Source organism: Syngnathus typhle, linkage group LG20, assembly GCF_033458585.1.
Source record: "Syngnathus typhle isolate RoL2023-S1 ecotype Sweden linkage group LG20, RoL_Styp_1.0, whole genome shotgun sequence".
Classification (NCBI taxonomy): Eukaryota; Metazoa; Chordata; class Actinopteri; order Syngnathiformes; family Syngnathidae; genus Syngnathus; species Syngnathus typhle.
Window position 1 is genome coordinate 3,206,926 of NC_083757.1, and position 16,398 is coordinate 3,223,323.

General features: G+C 42.2%; 3 protein-coding genes and 2 pseudogenes across 4 annotated transcripts; 3 read left to right on the top strand and 2 right to left on the bottom strand.

The window, feature by feature from the left end:
- The first annotated feature begins 280 nt into the window (after nucleotides 1-280).
- On the top strand, nucleotides 281-2,908 carry LOC133144948 (prelamin-A/C-like; annotated as a pseudogene).
- A 372-nt stretch (nucleotides 2,909-3,280) lies between these two features.
- LOC133144416 (interleukin-6-like) lies at nucleotides 3,281-4,747 on the top strand. 2 transcript variants are annotated; one of them, XM_061267104.1, is made up of 5 exons: nucleotides 3,281-3,370; nucleotides 3,450-3,643; nucleotides 3,726-3,824; nucleotides 3,951-4,094; nucleotides 4,188-4,747. In XM_061267104.1, exons 1-5 carry the CDS (start codon nucleotides 3,358-3,360, stop codon nucleotides 4,407-4,409), a joined length of 672 nt encoding a protein of 223 aa, XP_061123088.1. In that variant the 5' UTR covers nucleotides 3,281-3,357; the 3' UTR covers nucleotides 4,410-4,747. The 2 variants fall into 2 exon arrangements, with proteins under 2 accessions (XP_061123088.1, XP_061123087.1); XM_061267103.1 differs by having other exon boundaries at nucleotides 3,951-4,747.
- A 3,661-nt stretch (nucleotides 4,748-8,408) lies between these two features.
- On the top strand, nucleotides 8,409-9,575 carry LOC133144423 (NAD(P)H-hydrate epimerase-like; annotated as a pseudogene).
- A 42-nt stretch (nucleotides 9,576-9,617) lies between these two features.
- On the bottom strand, nucleotides 9,618-11,895 carry LOC133144422 (sodium channel subunit beta-1-like). The gene is made up of 6 exons (XM_061267109.1): nucleotides 10,878-11,895; nucleotides 10,633-10,799; nucleotides 10,302-10,539; nucleotides 10,101-10,242; nucleotides 9,949-10,023; nucleotides 9,618-9,878 (listed from the first exon to the last, which is right to left on the bottom strand). The coding sequence occupies exons 1-5, from the start codon at nucleotides 10,924-10,926 to the stop codon at nucleotides 9,954-9,956; spliced, it is 666 nt and encodes a 221-aa protein (XP_061123093.1). The 5' UTR covers nucleotides 10,927-11,895; the 3' UTR covers nucleotides 9,618-9,878; nucleotides 9,949-9,953.
- Nucleotides 11,896-12,558: 663 nt separating this feature from the next.
- LOC133144421 (sodium channel subunit beta-1-like) lies at nucleotides 12,559-15,796 on the bottom strand. Its single transcript, XM_061267108.1, has 6 exons — nucleotides 14,748-15,796; nucleotides 14,485-14,651; nucleotides 14,071-14,308; nucleotides 13,831-13,972; nucleotides 13,679-13,753; nucleotides 12,559-13,568 (listed from the first exon to the last, which is right to left on the bottom strand). The coding sequence occupies exons 1-5, from the start codon at nucleotides 14,794-14,796 to the stop codon at nucleotides 13,684-13,686; spliced, it is 666 nt and encodes a 221-aa protein (XP_061123092.1). The 5' UTR covers nucleotides 14,797-15,796; the 3' UTR covers nucleotides 12,559-13,568; nucleotides 13,679-13,683.
- Between the last annotated feature and the right edge of the window lie 602 nt (nucleotides 15,797-16,398).

The following is a 16,398-nucleotide window of genomic DNA, read 5'->3' on the forward strand; positions in this document are numbered from 1 at the left end:
CGGATGCCAGCCAATCGCAGGGCACACAGAGACAAACAACCATTTGCACTCGCACTCACACCTAGGGACAATTTGGAGTCTTCAATCGGCCTACCAAGCATGTTTTGGGGATGTGGGAGGAAACCGGAGTGCCCGGAGAAAACCCACGCGGGCCCGTGAAGAACATGCAAACGCCACACAGGGAGGGCCAGAGGTGGAATCGAACTTGCACCCACCTAACTGTGAGGCGGACGTGCTACCCAGTGCCCCACCAAGCCGCCCTTAGGATCCATCCGTTGCAAAGTTTCTTTGAACCATTGCAAAGAGTGAGGGTTTTTTTTTTATGTGTATTTACAAAGGAACCTTTGGACTTTGAAGAAACCTCTATGAAGTTTCTTTGATAAGTGCAATCAGGCATTGGTGTAATGCATGATACTGAGTCTTTCCTGGAACAGCAGAAGCAAGCTCGAGAGATGGCGACCCCAGAAAACACTCCTCAAGATGCAAACATTGACCTCTCCCCCAACCGCATCACACGTCTCCAGGAGATGGAAGAACTCCGCAAGCTCAACGACCTTCTGGTCGTTTACGTCGACAACGCCCGTTCCCGGGAAGTGGAGAACGCCGGCTTGCGTTTGCGCATCACTGAATCCGAAACAGAGGTGTCCCGGCAGCTGACTGGCCTGAAGGCCGTTTACGAGACGGAGCTGGCGAAAGCCCGTGCGTCTCTGGACTCGGAGGCCACAGAGCGTGCACGTCTGCAGCCGGAGTTGACCAAGCTGAGGATGGAATTCGACGAGCTGAAAGAAAGGTGAGGCCCGGCCATTTTATCAAAAATATGCCAACAACAAAATGGATACTGGATATTAGTGCTGACATAATTGCTTTGCTGCTGGGGCCACACCCCAAGGAAAATCCTCCTCGTGACTAATTGCAGCTCAATTGGACTTTCAGTTAACCATCCCATAGTCGCACATCAATATAAATAGCACATTTGACTGCGTCGAGGGTTTAATACTGTTTTTGTTTCCTGCACTGTTTACATACTTTATCACTGCTACACTTTCTACTTATCTTAGTTCATATTTATGTGTACATCTGTCATCTCAGGAACACGAAGAAAGAATCCGATCTGGCAGGAGCGCTGCAGAGGCTCAAAGATTTGGAAGCCTCGCTGAACTCCAAGAACGCGTCTTTGGCGACAGCGTTAGGAAAAAACCGTCGCCTTGAAGCCTTGGTGAACTCCAGGGTCGGGTCTTTGTCGACAGCGTTAGGAGAAAAGCGTCGCCTTAAAGCCTTGCTGAACTCCAAGGGCGCGTCTTTGATGAGAGCGTTAGAAGGAAAGCGTCGCCTTGAGACAGAAAACCGAGATCTGACGACGCAGGTTGCCGAGGTGAATCAAATCACGATTAAATTACCGTGATGATTGTGTTAAAGTTGTTGCCACGTTTAGCTCGAGACCAGGTTGGCCAATGGCCGAAAGGGGATGATGGATGAGGCTCTCAGGAGGGTGGAAGGAGAGAGTCGCATTAATACCCTCAAAGAGGAGTTGGAGATTCAAAAGAAGCTGCATTGCGAGGTCGGACACAATTATCATCACTTTCGCTTATTTAATTAATGAAAATAAAGCTGAGTCATTCTCACGTCTCACGTAGGAGTTGCGCGAGGTCAAACGCCGGCACGAGTCTCGCATGGTGGAGTTGGAAAACGCCCGCCAGGAAGATTATGAACCCAAACGGGCCGACGCCTTGATGGAGATGCGAAGCCAACATGAACTTCAAATAAAACTCTACAAGGAGGAGATTGAGAAGACTTACAAGTCCAGGGTAAATTGCTGGAAAATATCGCTTGAACTCTTTTTTTACCTTCTACTGTGCCTGTCGGGTTCAGCTGGAAGGCGCTCGCCAGTCACCGATTTCACCATTTATCATTTGGACCTTAGAATCTGTATCAGCTGCAAAAGTTTAAAAAGTCTGTGTTGATACTAGCTTGCAGCCCGTGATGCAAACGTGAAAGATCTGGAGGAGGCTCTGTCTACAGAGAGGGAGCGGATGCAGCAGCAACTGGATGAGTATCAGGAGCTAATGGATGTCAAGCTAGCACTGGATATGGAGATAAGTGCCTACAGGAAGGTGCTTGAAAGCGGGCAGGAGAGGTGTGTGTGGCTTACAAACATACCACAACTTTTCCTGTCATAGCAATTCATGTCTCCACGTTTGTCCGCAGGACACGCTTTTCCCAGAGTCTACCGTCGACAAGCATGTCAGGAAGTCGCTCCTCGACCACGTCGGCCAGCGGGAAAAGGAAGCGTCCCGACACTGACAGCGAGGCTTCGAGCTTCGCCAGAAGAGCTGTGCCTTGTACTCGCCTCATCTTTCCTAGGTGTCAGGTCACCCTGGATGCGGACCAGGACGGCAAATATGTCCGACTCGGCAATAAAAGAGATGAGGTCAGTGGATGTGTCACAGTGCAACATCGCACATCTTACGAAATTTGCACATTTTCCAGTAACGACTAACCTGTTGAGATCAACTTCAACTATTAGGATCAGAATTTGGGGAACTGGCAGGTGAAGCGCCAGGTTGGATCTTCTGCTCCCATCGTATTCAAGTTTCCCGCAGAGTTCATCCTGAAGGCCCACCAGAGTGTCACGGTAATCAATCTTATCTGGAAGATCTCAGATACAAGGTGCTCAATATTTCAATGACCATGCTGATCAGATCTGGGCGGCTGGCGCTGGCGGAAACCACAATCCTCCCTCTGATCTAATCTGGGAGACACAGGCCAACTGGGGAACCGGAGACCAGGTCTGCACTAGCTTGATCAACGCTGAGGTGACACATCTTTCAAGCGACAAGAAGCAATATTTCTCTTTTGACGTCCGTTTTTCTTCCAGAAAAAGGCGATCTACAAAGCATTTGGGAGATGATGATGGAAATTCCGTTTCCACCGTGGGATAGAGGAAACAGAATTTCGGTTTCTTTGTGTGTCTTGACATTGAAGGGATTGAGAATAAAGCAGACTTTGACTTTTGACATGGTCACATTATAAAAATATGTTATAACAATACAATTAAATGGGCTTTTTTTAAATAAAATCTGCTCCGACCTGTTGTGAAATTTAATTGAAATAATTGAAATAAAGTTGTTGTTCTTTAAAAATGATTGAATTTGTCTTTTTTCATTCTGTGTAATTACATTCTGCTGTATGCACCAAAAAAAAAAAAGAGTGTAATATCGGTTTCATCAGTATATAATTGAAACCGGAAGGTATTCGGAAATCCCTGCGGTCAGTAGAATATATAACGGCTGTGCAATGAGAAGTCAAGACATGTTCCACGAGAGCAGGCGGTCAAGGCAAGAGTAATCTCGACGCAACATGCCCAACATGTGTAAGTCAGTGATGAATGTTTCCTGAATTTTCTTCCTCTTTTGCCATTCATTCATGATTTTCTTCTGCTTCCGCATTAGACACGCAAATTCTCGCGGTGGGCTTGGTGGCTTTTCTAGTACTGCGAGCCAATGGCGCTCCGTTGACAGAAGCGACCACCGTCTTGCCATCAAGCGACACCTCAAGTGAGGAGGAAACGGCGCCCTCTGACCTGCTGACCTCCGCTCATGTTTGGGACTCGGTTCTGGGTACCGCTAAAGAACACCAGAAAGCTGTAAGTGGAAATTCAGAAAGCACCTTCATTGTCTTCTTCTGGCTGTAAAACGTATCTGACTTGTGACTAATTTCAATATCAGTTTGATGATGAATTCCAAAACAATGTCAACTTTCATTTACTGGAGCACTACAAAGCACCTCAGTTTCCAGCAAACTGCCCCAGCTCCAACTTTAGCAAGGTAAGAACCAGAAATGGAAAACCACCAGAGGTGGGAGAAAATACAGACACTGACACTTTCCATAATTGTTTGCTAGCATCGGCTTGACTTTTATGCGTAGATTGAGTAGATATTTGTTTTTTCCAGGAGGCTTGCCTGCACAGGCTGGCCCAAGGTCTGTCCACTTACATAATTCTTCTCAAGCACGTGGAGAAGGAATATCCCGGCAGTAAAATTCTGTCTGAGGCCAAACACTACTCTGAACTCCTGCTCTACAATATCAGACAAAAGGTTGGCCAGTGTGACAATTTAGGGATAGGAAATGAATTTTGCTGTTACTATAATACCTATTTTGACATTGTGTTGCTTACTCTTGTCCGGCAGATGAAAAAACCAGAAGAGGTCACAGACCTGAGTAGCAATGAGGAAGAGAGCCTATTGAGGTCACTGTACCACCCCGATGCTTTCCACAGAAAGATGACGGCGCACAACATCCTGCGGAAGCTCTACATCTTCATTGTTGACGGCGAGAGGGCGCTGAGGCGCAAAGAACGGCGAAGGGGAAAACATGCCAAGGTCTTCGCCATGTTTAGTTTATTGCGGTAGTCACGTCCGCCACTGAAGCCCGTCGGAAATGTTGGGCAAAACATGAAGTGAATTAAGTTGTTGGATCTGCACTGACGTGTCGTAACCCACTGACGGATTGATGATGTATTTGTTTTTGCATGACGCACTGAGTTTTTTTAATTTTTTATTCTGTAGATAACCTATTTATTGCTCATTCAAAAAAGCCATTGTGAATCTAAGACCTTATTTATTGCAAACAGTCGTATGAATTATTTAAAGAAGATATTTATTACATATTATTGTTTTTATACTTGAAGTCATGATAATTATATTTATTTTTTAAACGGAATGTATTTTTAAAACATGAATAAAACTATTTGCTTACTTGTGAATTGAACTGCTTGATCTATAACACTTTGGCAGGTGTCTTTTGAGAATTTCACTTATTAGATTGAACTAGACAAATCTCTTTTTATGAGATTCAAATACATCGTATATATATATTTGAAAAACTGAAATATCGTAAGGCCACTTATGGGCTTTACTGTCAGACATTTATTGACAAAAACATGGAACAGACTTCAAGACAATGTCGTAACAATAACAAATAAATATCTCAGACAAAATTGACACTTCATATACTGACATTGACTTTCATGTGGCCAACTCGTCGTGGTCTTCGGGTGGAGGTTGTTGACGCAGGTGCACGTCATCCTTCTTCAACCCCAAAGTAAACTGAAACGAAGCAAAAACAGCCAACGATACATATGTCATTGTTGTTTTTGACTTAATCTGCCATTTTTTTTAAGGTTCTCTTTCTACATATTTACCAAACACAAGCGATACATTAACTTTATGACAATAATCATCTATTACACATAAATCAGTTATGCTTATGCCCACAATAAAGGTAAATGAACCATGAGTTAATACAAAAAAAGGCCACTACCTCAATTACAACTTAGAAAACAGTTTGACTGAAATGGTAGTCATTCAATAAATAAATATACGCATGTTTTCTTTTTCAAATTGCAGCCTTTGCGGTTTTGAAAATTGCAGTTGATCACATTGCAACGTCGACTTGAATTCCACTAATCTCTCAGTTTTAATGCACAGACAGACACGAGAGAAAACGCTGACACAGAAGCAGTGGATGACGCAAATCAGTGTTGCCCCTTGTCAGCAGTTCACTCGAATTATGCCAACAATTCTGTGGTATCTTTCCACACGCACGCATTGTCGTGTTGTCGTGCTCAATGTCGTCGGGTTCCTGTTCGTCGTGACTGCAAAAAAGTGAAAACGTTATTTCTCCAAAGAATAACCAAATAAAGTTGATCAGAGCTTGTCGCGGGTGAGCGGCGCCGCCGTGTGGTCACATGAGCAAACTACATGTTAAGATAAAAAATAATCAAGGACAGTGCCGCACTGCACTATAGTGCAATACAATTAAGTAAAATAAAACAAATGTAACTTAAAATGTAAAACCTGAATACATGATAAAGGCTAACTAAACCCAAACGTTTAAAAGTTTTTTAAAAGGCGTTGTTTGTGTCGGTTTTTTAATGCGATGCCCGTTTTTGGGACACTGAGCTGCCGCAAAGTAGCTTTATGTGCTTAATAAAACAAGGAGTGGAATTTTTTTCAAACATTTATCTTTAATATAATGTGTATATAATGTTAATATAACGCTTAAAATCCATCCGTTAAAGTTGAGTGAGGTGGTTTTTTTTTTTGGACGTGTATTTACAAAGGAACCTTTGGACTTTGAAGAAACCTCTATGAAGTTTCTTTGATAAGTGCAATCAGGCATTGGTGTAATGCATGATACTGAGTCTTTCCTGGAACAGCAGAAGCAAGCTCAAGAGATGGCGACCCCAGAAAACACTCCTCAAGATGCAGACAAGGAGCTGGCGAATGTCCGTGCGGCTCTGGACTCAGAGGCCACAGAGCGTGCACGTCTGCAAGGCGAGGTGACCAAGCTGAGGATGGAATTCGACGAGCCGAAAGAAATGTGAGGCCCGGCCATTTTATCAAAAATATGCCAACAACAAAATGGATACTGGATATCAGTGCTGGCATAATTGCTTTGCTGCTGGGGCCACACCCCAAGGAAAATCCTCCTCGTGACTAATTGCAGCTCAATTGGACTTTCAGTTAACCATCCCATAGTCGCACATCAATATAAATAGCACATTTGACTGCGTCGAGGGTTTAATACTGTTTTTGCTCAGGAGGATGGATGGAGAGAAACGCATTCAAACCCTTAAAAAGGAGCTGGAGTTTCAAAAGAAGCTGCATTCCGCGGTCGGTAATTACCATCACTATCGCTTATTTAATTAATGAAAATAAAGCTGAGTCATTCTCACGTAGATTTACTCAAAACATTAACAGAGCAGCCTATTTTGACATGAAATAGCCTCGCGCGTATAGCAGCTATCGTTATAGCATTAGCCATCCGCAAAAACCCATGACCCTCAGCTGCAATCTCCCATGAGCCTCAGCAAAGTGTAAACAATCGCGTCTCTCAAACGAGCTCCTATAAAATGATCAGAACTGACTAAAGTTCGATCTAACGCATTGGTACTACTTACCTATGTTTCCCTTCCATATCGATCCGTAGATTTACTCGAAACATTAACGGAGCAGCCTATTTTGAAATGAAATAGCCTCGCGGGTACAACAGCTATTCGGTGACGCCCCCTGACTATAGTTACCGTAATGCTGGGAAGCGATGCGACCTTGTAATTTACTAGTCGTACTAAAACGTACTAAAAAATTTTGGCAGAGCACTGTGTACAACCAGTATGGATCAACAAATTCATCACTGGATCCATATAGAAGGCGCACCGGACTATAAGGCGCACTGTTGACTTTTGATAAAAATTTAGGATTTTAGGTGCGCCTTAAAGGGCGGAAAATACGGTAATGTCTCCACGTTTGTCCCCAGGGTACGCCCGACCATGGCTCGTCCTATAATCGCCGTTGTGGACCGGGACGGCAATTATGTCATACTCCGCAATAAAGAAGATGTGGTCAGTGGATTGATTGAATGATTGATTGAATATTTATTGATCCCCAGGGGTGGGGAAATTCAGGCCCCAGCAGTATTCATGTGTCACAGTGGAACATCACACATCTTACGAAATTTGCACATTTTCCAGTAACGACTAACCTGTTGAGATCAATTTCAACTATTAGGATCAGAATTTGGGGAACTGGCAGGTAAGGCACCGGATTGGATCTTCTGCTCCCATCGCATTCAAGTTTCCCGCAGAGTTCATCCTGAAGGCCGGCCACAGTGTCACGGTAATCAATCTTATCTGGAAAATCTCAGATACAAGGTGCTCAATATTTCAATGACCTTTACATGCTGATCAGATCTGGAACCACAGAAACCACAATCCTCCCTCTGATTTAGTCTGGGAGACACAGGCAGACCAGTTCCAGACTACCTTGATCAACGCTAACGGAGAGGTGACACATCTTTCAAGCGACAAGAAGCAATATTTCTCTTTTGACGTCCGTTTTTCTTCCAGGAAATGGAGATGAGGAAACCCACCGTCACTCATTTGGAAGATGATGATGGAAATTCTGCTTCCACCGTGGGATAGAGGAAGCGGAATTTCGGTTTCTTTGTGTGTCTTGACAATAAAGCAGACTTTGACTTTTGACATGGTCACATTATAAAAATATTGTATAACAATACAATTAAATGGGCTTCTTTTAAATAAAATCTGCTCCGACCTGTTGTGAAATTTAATTCAAGATTCAAGATTCAAGAGTTTTTTATTCGCCATGTTTGAGCGTGCCAAACAAGGAATTTGACTTCGGTAGAAACACACCCTCTGTTCAATTGAAATAATTGAAATAAAGTTGTTCTTTAAAAATGATTGAATTCGTCTTTTTTTGGTGTTATATAAAATAATGCATTGATTTAAATTTCTCCCAACTCTCAAAAACGGAACTGCAGCCTTTTATATTGAAATTTGAACCACTGTAGCTATCTACTTTTATTTTGAAACCTAAGTACTATTTTTGTTCCGGGTCCCCATACCCGGAAGTAGGTCATTTCCACGGAAGCCCGACAGACTCCGCGTGTTGTTTTTTGTAAGTTGTGTTATTGCGTGGCATTTAACCAAAATTTGCCCAGCGCATTGATGAGGAGCTCTTCAGTGAGTACGGCTTCAGTGTGGACCAGCTGATGGAGCTCGCAGGGCTCAGTTGTGCTACCGCCATCACAAGGGTGAACCACAGTGTCCGTCCAGAATGATCATAATGTGAATCTAAGCATCTCACGTTTTCTATTGAAGGCATATCCGCTGAGTTCCTTGGTCAAGCCCAAACCCACAGTGCTGGTTATATGTGGACCCGGCAACAATGGAGGAGACGGCCTGGTCTGTGCCAGACATCTTAAACTATTTGTGTGTCGCCGTGTTTGATTTTTGAGGAAGCCATCTTTACAACCATCAAGGAAGTTTCCTTAATGACTTCTCCATCTTCTCTCAGGGTTACGAACCCTCCATCCTGTTTCCAAAGAGGCCCAACAAACCACTGTTTTGGGGTCTGACCACCCAGTGCCGGAAAATGGAGATCCCATTTCTTACAGAGATGCCCGAGGTTTGTTGTAACAGTCGAAATGGACTGTGTTTAAACGTGACCCTTTTTAATTATTTTGTTAGGCTCCTGTGATTGACGAGGCCTTCAACCTGGTGATCGATGCCATCTTCGGCTTCAGTTTTAAGTGGGCGGTGCGAGAGCCTTTTGGTTCCATCATCGATGTCCTGAAGGAGACCACTGTGCCCATTGCTAGCATCGACATCCCTTCAGGTTCCCTCATCTTTACGTAGCATTTTGCTCATCCACACTGCTTCCAAGTGTGTTTACGTGACTCTTGGATTTATTTTCCAGGTTGGGATGTGGAGCGTCTACGGATTGCACCCCGACACGCTCATCTCACTCACCGCTCCTAAAAACTCTGCCACCCTTTTCAAGGGACGCCATCACTTCCTGGGAGGCCGCTTTGTGCCACCAGCTTTGGAGAGGAAGTACCAGCTCAACCTGCCCCGCTACCCCAAAACTGACTGTGTGTTAAAATGATAAGATTTGGTTCCTGAAATGGTTCCTAACATGCTTTAACCGTTTTAGAATGCAATAAAGAAAATACTTCATGAAAAGATTCAGCCACAGAAAAGTACTAAATCATGACTTGGCTCCACATTCTGTGTTTATAAATAACACGTTATTTTTTTATTTTTGTTTATTTCAGACATTAGGAGGTGGTGAATTAGTAAAAAGCTTTCTTCAACCTCAACAGTCTTACAGGCAGTGTTACGCATGTCATATAAATATACAGAATGTCAACATAATATTTGTACGGTGACTACAGTGTATGCTAATGAATGCATAATGAACTGGAGATGAGGATGCAATCTGTTCCCCTACTCCAAATTGCTTTCATGCAGTTAGCGGGGGCGTTCAGGAGCGATGACATCATCAAAAAGGGGCAGCCTAGATATAGAATTGATTATTGGATTCCATGACCAAAAATATGATGGTGGATTGTCATCAGATTACTAACCTTTGCTATTCTCCAACCTGCACATCTGCACAGTTGTCTTTACTTTCTGAGGCTATGGCTAAATATTCAGCATTCCTGGAAGAAAATAAATAGAGTGATCACAATGCTAACAATTTAAGAAAACCTGTTCATATGTGATGAAATATACATACGCGGCTTCTCTTAACGCTTCTTCCCCGGCCGCTGATATTTTCCTGTAGCAGTAGATCATCTCGATGAGGAGCCACACTTGCAGGCCGATGATGGTCACGTACATCATGACTTCAGACACGATGGAAGCTGTACCTCTGGTGGCTGTGCACAAGAATGGTGACATCACAAAAGGCTCTTTGGAAGCAAAAATTGGGTCATACCTTTCGCCACCACATTAAGGCGGACCACTTTGCTGATAACGGTGGTGTTCTCATAGTTGTCGTAGGTGAGGATGCGGTTGAAGAAGCAGCGGTACGTCCCCGTGTCGTTGAAGGTGACGTTGAGAATATATATGGACGCGTCTTGGATGTCGGTGCTCCTCTTGCTCCCGTTCCAATCCAGACGATCCATGAAGATTTCATTCTCGATCATGGGGCCCATTTCATTGTAGGTGTAGATCTAAGAACACAGATCATAAATCCACTTCAGGACTTCTGTGTGTGTTTTATTTACCTCATTTTTGCTGGTTTTCAATATGATTGATCTAATCACCTGCACAAAGTCGACCTCTCCTCTGGGCTTGAAGTACCATTCAACAGTGGCGGTAGCTTTGACTTCACTCCTCATCTTACAGGAGATGCAGCCTAGCTTGAAGCCTTTGCCCGCCACCGCCTCAGTGTCCGAGTCGACCTCCGCACACGCCCCATCGCACTGGCGCACTGATTGCAGCGCAATGATACACATCCATGACATGATTCTTTAAGGCCCCACAGAATAAAAACAGAAAGGAAACTTACCAAGCAATGTGCAGGAGAGGAGAAGGAGCAGAATGTGAATTGCAGTCATGTCACTGGACTGGAGGTTTGTTTTGCAATGGGGTGGCCCCGAAAGTTAGAAAAGTACTTAGTTTTGGTTTTATTTGATCTTTTGGGAGTTATTAATCAATAGTGATAATGCTTAGTCGTAGGAGTGCTGCAGATTTTAAAAGGTATCGGTCAACAAAGCGCAGCCTAGGATCATAAATAAATCAAGAAGTAGCTACGGATGCTTTGTAATGTGCAAAACAGGCCTTTGTAAGACCCTAAAATGTCCTTCTAATACCTAATACAGGTTTTCTTCTTTGGCTCAAATCAACAGTTCCTAGTGGATGATATCATTCAATACCAGAAATGATTGCTAGTGGACGATTTTGACTGTGTATTCATGTAAAAATGTAATTGATGGGTTCCTTTTGTTTTTATTTAAAATAATAATAAAGCAATTTATGTGAGCACTCACAGAACGTGTTCCCCTTCGCATTTGATTATCTTTACCCTGAGGATTTTAAAATGGGATGCACAGAGACATCGTTTCACCTGTTTGGAAATACATGCAATTATCTCTAATGGTTTCGAATAACACGTTATACATAAATCGGGTTTTGTAACGTGCGTAATATGAGTGAGTCTACATTAAACGTACAATTTGCTACAAGCACGTATGATATTAATGTGCAAGCCAATTAATAATCAAATCACAAGAACCAGCGGTAAACGACCCCAAATGATCATCTACAAATATTTATTCTAAATTTGATCGCCTACTGTGGTCAAATTAGAGGCCTCCTTCGCAAGAAAATCTGGTCCTCTCCCGCACAATGGCAGCGGCTTGTGGAAAACGAGGAATTTTATCTAATAACTCCTTCTGTGATAAAAAAAAAAAAAACGTTTGGTCGCGCTTGCATCGCAGACCAACCTGCAAAAGCGCTACCGAATCCAGGAAATATAATTAAGGATGCTTCCTGTGCTCCGTGTACTGTGTTTTTGCTGCGCCAGCGTCTGCTTCCCAATTGACAGGATGCAACTGATGCAGTGCGGTAAAACGGCCTAAGCACTTAAAAGATGCCGCAGTGTAATCCATCACTCCTTTATTACTCGGACATCTTAAAAACGTGTTATTATTTGTTTATCTTTCGTGCAATCCAATCAGCACTGCAGAAATAATGATAAATAATAGTAGATAAAGAAAAAGAAAGACGTACTGTCTCTTTAAGACATTTGCATATGGGCGGGGTGGTCCAATGGCTGCCGTCTGTCAATCACGATTACATAAAACAAAATAAAAGAAATAAAACAGAACAAAACGGTACTTTAATAAAATAAAAATGGACAAAAAAAAGAACTATTCTTGGTGTTTTATAGCATTGTTGACACTGTTGTTGCAATTCTCTGCAGCCTTCATTTCCTAAAAAAATAAATAAATAAACAAAAACATAACCAAATAAGACCAATTAGTTCCCATTTACAAAAACAAAAGATGCTTATGTTTCAGTTGTTAGCATAGCTCACAGTTTCAGGGTTGTAACTTGGTCACATATTCCAAAAACATGCATGTTAGGTTAGTTATTAATTTTTGGCATACATTGTACATTTATGTAGTTTCTCCCAAAGTGTGTTCATGGCCTTTAATTATTGCATGGAAAAGGGAAACCACTGCGTATTGTGAGTGTCACTAATCTTTATTAATCTCTGGTCTTTAAAGGTTTAATTCATGCTAAGTGTTAGCAGTTTACATAAAGTGCACACCCTTCTAATAAGATAAAATTGGTCTGCTTGAAACTTTGGCTCATAGTGTGATTAATCGCCGTAATCATTTGTTAAATAAAGAGTGGATGGAATTTTGCTGGACAGTGATTCACAAAATATGACAAAAAAAACTGTAGGTTTCACAAAGAGCACTTGAAGTAACTTTCTCCAGTTTAAGATTGACTTGTAGGAGTTTTGCAGACTAGAGGAGCACATCAAGTAGAAGCTCTTTAGAAAGTATGAAGGGTGTAGCCTCTGGCAGGGTTCAGCCGTCAAGGGTCCTTTTCGTTGGAACCGAGATGATAGTGAATGTTCCACAATGAAGGTGTGTCCACTGAGCTGCTTGGTGAAGCCCAAACCCACAGTGCTGGTGATATGTTCAGCGGAGGTGAGAATGGAGATGACCATCTGGTCTGTGCCAGGCATCTTAAACTATTAAAAGTGTCCTGTGCTTGCATTCTTTGTGGGAGCCATCTTTCCAACTCCAAAGGATGCATCCCCTAATAAAGTCTTTACAGTCCCTCAGAGTTAGTTACAAGCCCTCCAGAGTTTTTTTTGGGGTCTGACCACCCAGAGAATGGAGACCCCCTTTCCTACTGAGATGCCTGAGTTTGTCACAGCTTTATCTATTCAAGTCGAAGAATTATTTTTATTTTTTTTTTCAACCTCAGAGTCCCACAGGCTCGCGCAGTTTTGCAAATTAAACAATGGCTCGTTAATGCATAATAAGTATCTCGTACATGTGCAGTTTGTGTATGTTGCTAACTATTTTTACAGTGCTGGATTCTTAATTGAGGTCAATATCAAAGAAAGAAAAAAGGATCAAACAGAGGACTTAAGATGACGATAGTTTCTCCTCCGCAAGTTGTTATCATGCAGTTAATAGGATGGATAGGAGGGAAGTTTGTAGTCCAAAATGGAAGCCTGAAAATGGAAACAGAATCGAATCCATCACACAGTTTTGACTAAATCCAAATCAAATGGTACAATGCAATGTATAAATTATAAAACAAATGTGATTGCGTGGAACAGACCTTGGCTATTCTCCAACTTGTGCCCCTGCACAGTTGTCTTTACTTTCCGAGGCTATCGCTAAATATTCAGCATTCCTGGAACAAAATAAATATAGTGATCACAATGCTAACAACTTAAGACAACCTGTTCATATGTGATGAAATATACATACGCGGCTTCTCTTAACGCTTCCTCCCCGGCCGCTGATATTTTCCTGTAGCAGTAGATCATCTCGATGAGGAGCCACACTTGCAGGCCGATGATGGTCACGTACATCATGACTTCAGAGACGATGGAGGCTGTACCTCTGGTGGCTGTGCACACAATCGCACAAATGCTAAACACCAATATCTTTTGTGAATATTTTTTTTCATCACAACTTGGATCCCAAATCCACATTTGAGTGCCATACCCTTTTCCACCACTGTGAGGTAAACCACTTTGCTGACAACGGTGGTGTACTCGTAGTTGTCGTAGTTGAGGATACGGTTGAAGAAGCAGCGGTACGTCCCCGTGTCATTGAGTGTGACATTGAGAATATATATGGACGCGTCTTGGATGTCATTGCTCCTCTTGCTCCCGTTCCAATCAAGACGGTCCAGGAAGTGCTCGTTTTCAATCGTGGGGCCCATCTCAGTGTAGGTGTAGATCTGAGGATACAATGACAAATGTCCAGTATTTTTCCAGCATGTTATCAAAGAGGACAGCACACAAGGTCAACACTACTTGTGTGTCAAACATATCGACATCGGGGCACTCTCATACATCCATGCGTGCATGCGCCAACAAAACAAATACATCTCAACAATGGCAGGTGTTCCCTCACCTGCACAAAGTCGACCTCTCCTTTGGCCTTGAAGTACCATTCAACAGTAGCCGTGGCTTTCACTTCACTCCTCCTCTTGCAGGAGAGGCAGCCCAGTTTGAAGCCTCGGCCCACCACTGCCTGTGTGTCCGACTCCGGCTCTGCACATGCTCCATCGCATCGGTACACTGTTTACATAATACGACAATAGACTCCAATTATAACCACATTGAGGTTGTGTAAGGGGTTTACAACAAGAAAAATGAGGCCTGGGAGGAACTCACCAAATGATGTGCAGGAGAGGAAAAGGAGAAGTATGTGAATAGAAGCCATGTTAGAGATTGTAGCTTTTTATTGGAACGAGGGGTCCCAAAAGGTTCTTTTAATCTATTTAGTTTAGATTGATGGTTATCGATTTAGTTTACGAATACTGCATATTTGAAAGAAAGTGCATCCGAGCAGCTATACAGTACATGCATTGTAATGTGCAAAATGTAAAGAAGACACATAAAATATATATTTTGGCTCAAGTCAACCTTTTCCTGCTGATTAAAGTGTTAAATGCGAAAAAAATATTGCTGCTGACAATATTAGCTGTGCTTTTATTTACAAAAAAAAAGCAGCACGTGTAACATTCCAATTCATGTGATGACTCACAGTGCCCTGCGGTATTTCACCTTGAGATTCTATAACCTTTTCCCTGAGGTTGTTAAAATAAGATTTGACATCGTTACACCAGCGTGGAAATTGATGCGATTATCTCTGATATCGAATGACAAGACATTAAAATATTTGTTTGAGCGACATGCCACCAACTGACGATGCATTGTCTTACATAAATGTGAATTATACTACTTTACAGATACACCATCTGGTTTGCACGAACCTCCATAATCTAAAGATAATCATCTAAATCCGATCGCCTACTAACGTCAATTTAAAAGTCTCCTCCGGAGAAAAATCGGACGTCCTCTCCAATGATGCAAATCGTAGAATTTTCAGCTATCTAATAAGCCCTTGCACCGAAGAAATAATTCCCGGTCGCGCTGGCATTGCAGATCAACGTGCATGCGAGCAACTAAATCCATCATCCATCAGAGGAAAAGGAAAAGCCACAACAGATGTGTCCTGGTTGCGATCACAGTGCCTTATGCTGCGCCACAGCAGCTGCCTCCCTCTCAGTTGACGCTGCAGATGTACTGCGGTAAAACGACCGACGCACGTCAATGACAGCAGCTGCTTATTCCCCTCCCCATTCTTTTCGTCAACCTCGCTTGATTAAAAACGCCTACCATATCATTTTTTCTGCATAATTCATTCCATAACATAAAAAGAAATATAGTAGTATAAAACGTATGGAAGTTTATCTGTGCCATCGGATTTTGAATTCGAATTTGTAGCACTGAATTTTTTTACATCCAATTTTTAACACTGATTTTTTTTTTTGCATCTAAATCAGACTTTGAATTTTAAAAGCCATCGAATTTCTAGCACTGATTTTTTTTTTCCCTAAGACATTTTTTTCAATGTCTCAAAAAATTCAGTGTCAAAAAAGTCAATGTCTTAATAAATTCAGTGTGAAAAAATTCGACATCTCAAAAAATTCTATGTAAAAAAATTCAATGTCTAAAAAAATTCAGTGTAAAAAAATTCGATGTCTCCAAAAATTCAGTGTAAAAATATTCAGCGCGGACATCCGGGGTAACCAAGGGAGAAGTAATCGATCCCTGTATCAAATCATCCAACGTTCAGCCAATCAAGTTCCCCGTCATTGGTCATGTGACGACGTTCCTGTTTCGACGTTCCTGTTTTCCTAAATGTCTTAGGAAAAAAAAATTCAGTGCTAGAAATTCGATGGCTTTTAAAATTCAAAGTCTGATTTAGATGCAAAAAAAAATTCAGTGTTAAAAATTGGATGTAAAAAAATTCAGTGCT

What these genes read in the sequence shown, in the direction of transcription:
- LOC133144416 (XM_061267103.1), top strand. An exon ending in CTAAAGAACACCAGAAAGCT is followed by an intron (nt 3,644 to 3,725) that starts GTAAGTGGAAAT and finishes TTTCAATATCAG; the next exon opens with TTTGATGATGAATTCCAAAA. An exon ending in CCAGCTCCAACTTTAGCAAG is followed by an intron (nt 3,825 to 3,950) that starts GTAAGAACCAGA and finishes TGTTTTTTCCAG; the next exon opens with GAGGCTTGCCTGCACAGGCT.
- LOC133144422 (XM_061267109.1), bottom strand. Translation starts at nt 10,926, where the DNA reads ATGACTGCAATTCACATTCTGCTCCTTCTCCTCTCCTGCACATTGCTT. An exon ending in CCTCTCCTGCACATTGCTTG is followed by an intron (nt 10,800 to 10,877) that starts GTAAGTTTCCTT and finishes CGCTGCAATCAG; the next exon opens with TGCGCCAGTGCGATGGGGCG. An exon ending in GAAGCGTTAAGAGAAGCCGC is followed by an intron (nt 10,024 to 10,100) that starts GTATGTATATTT and finishes ATTTTCTTCCAG; the next exon opens with GAATGCTGAATATTTAGCCA.
- LOC133144421 (XM_061267108.1), bottom strand. Translation starts at nt 14,796, where the DNA reads ATGGCTTCTATTCACATACTTCTCCTTTTCCTCTCCTGCACATCATTT. An exon ending in CCTCTCCTGCACATCATTTG is followed by an intron (nt 14,652 to 14,747) that starts GTGAGTTCCTCC and finishes TTATGTAAACAG; the next exon opens with TGTACCGATGCGATGGAGCA. An exon ending in CCTCACAGTGGTGGAAAAGG is followed by an intron (nt 13,973 to 14,070) that starts GTATGGCACTCA and finishes TTGTGTGCACAG; the next exon opens with CCACCAGAGGTACAGCCTCC.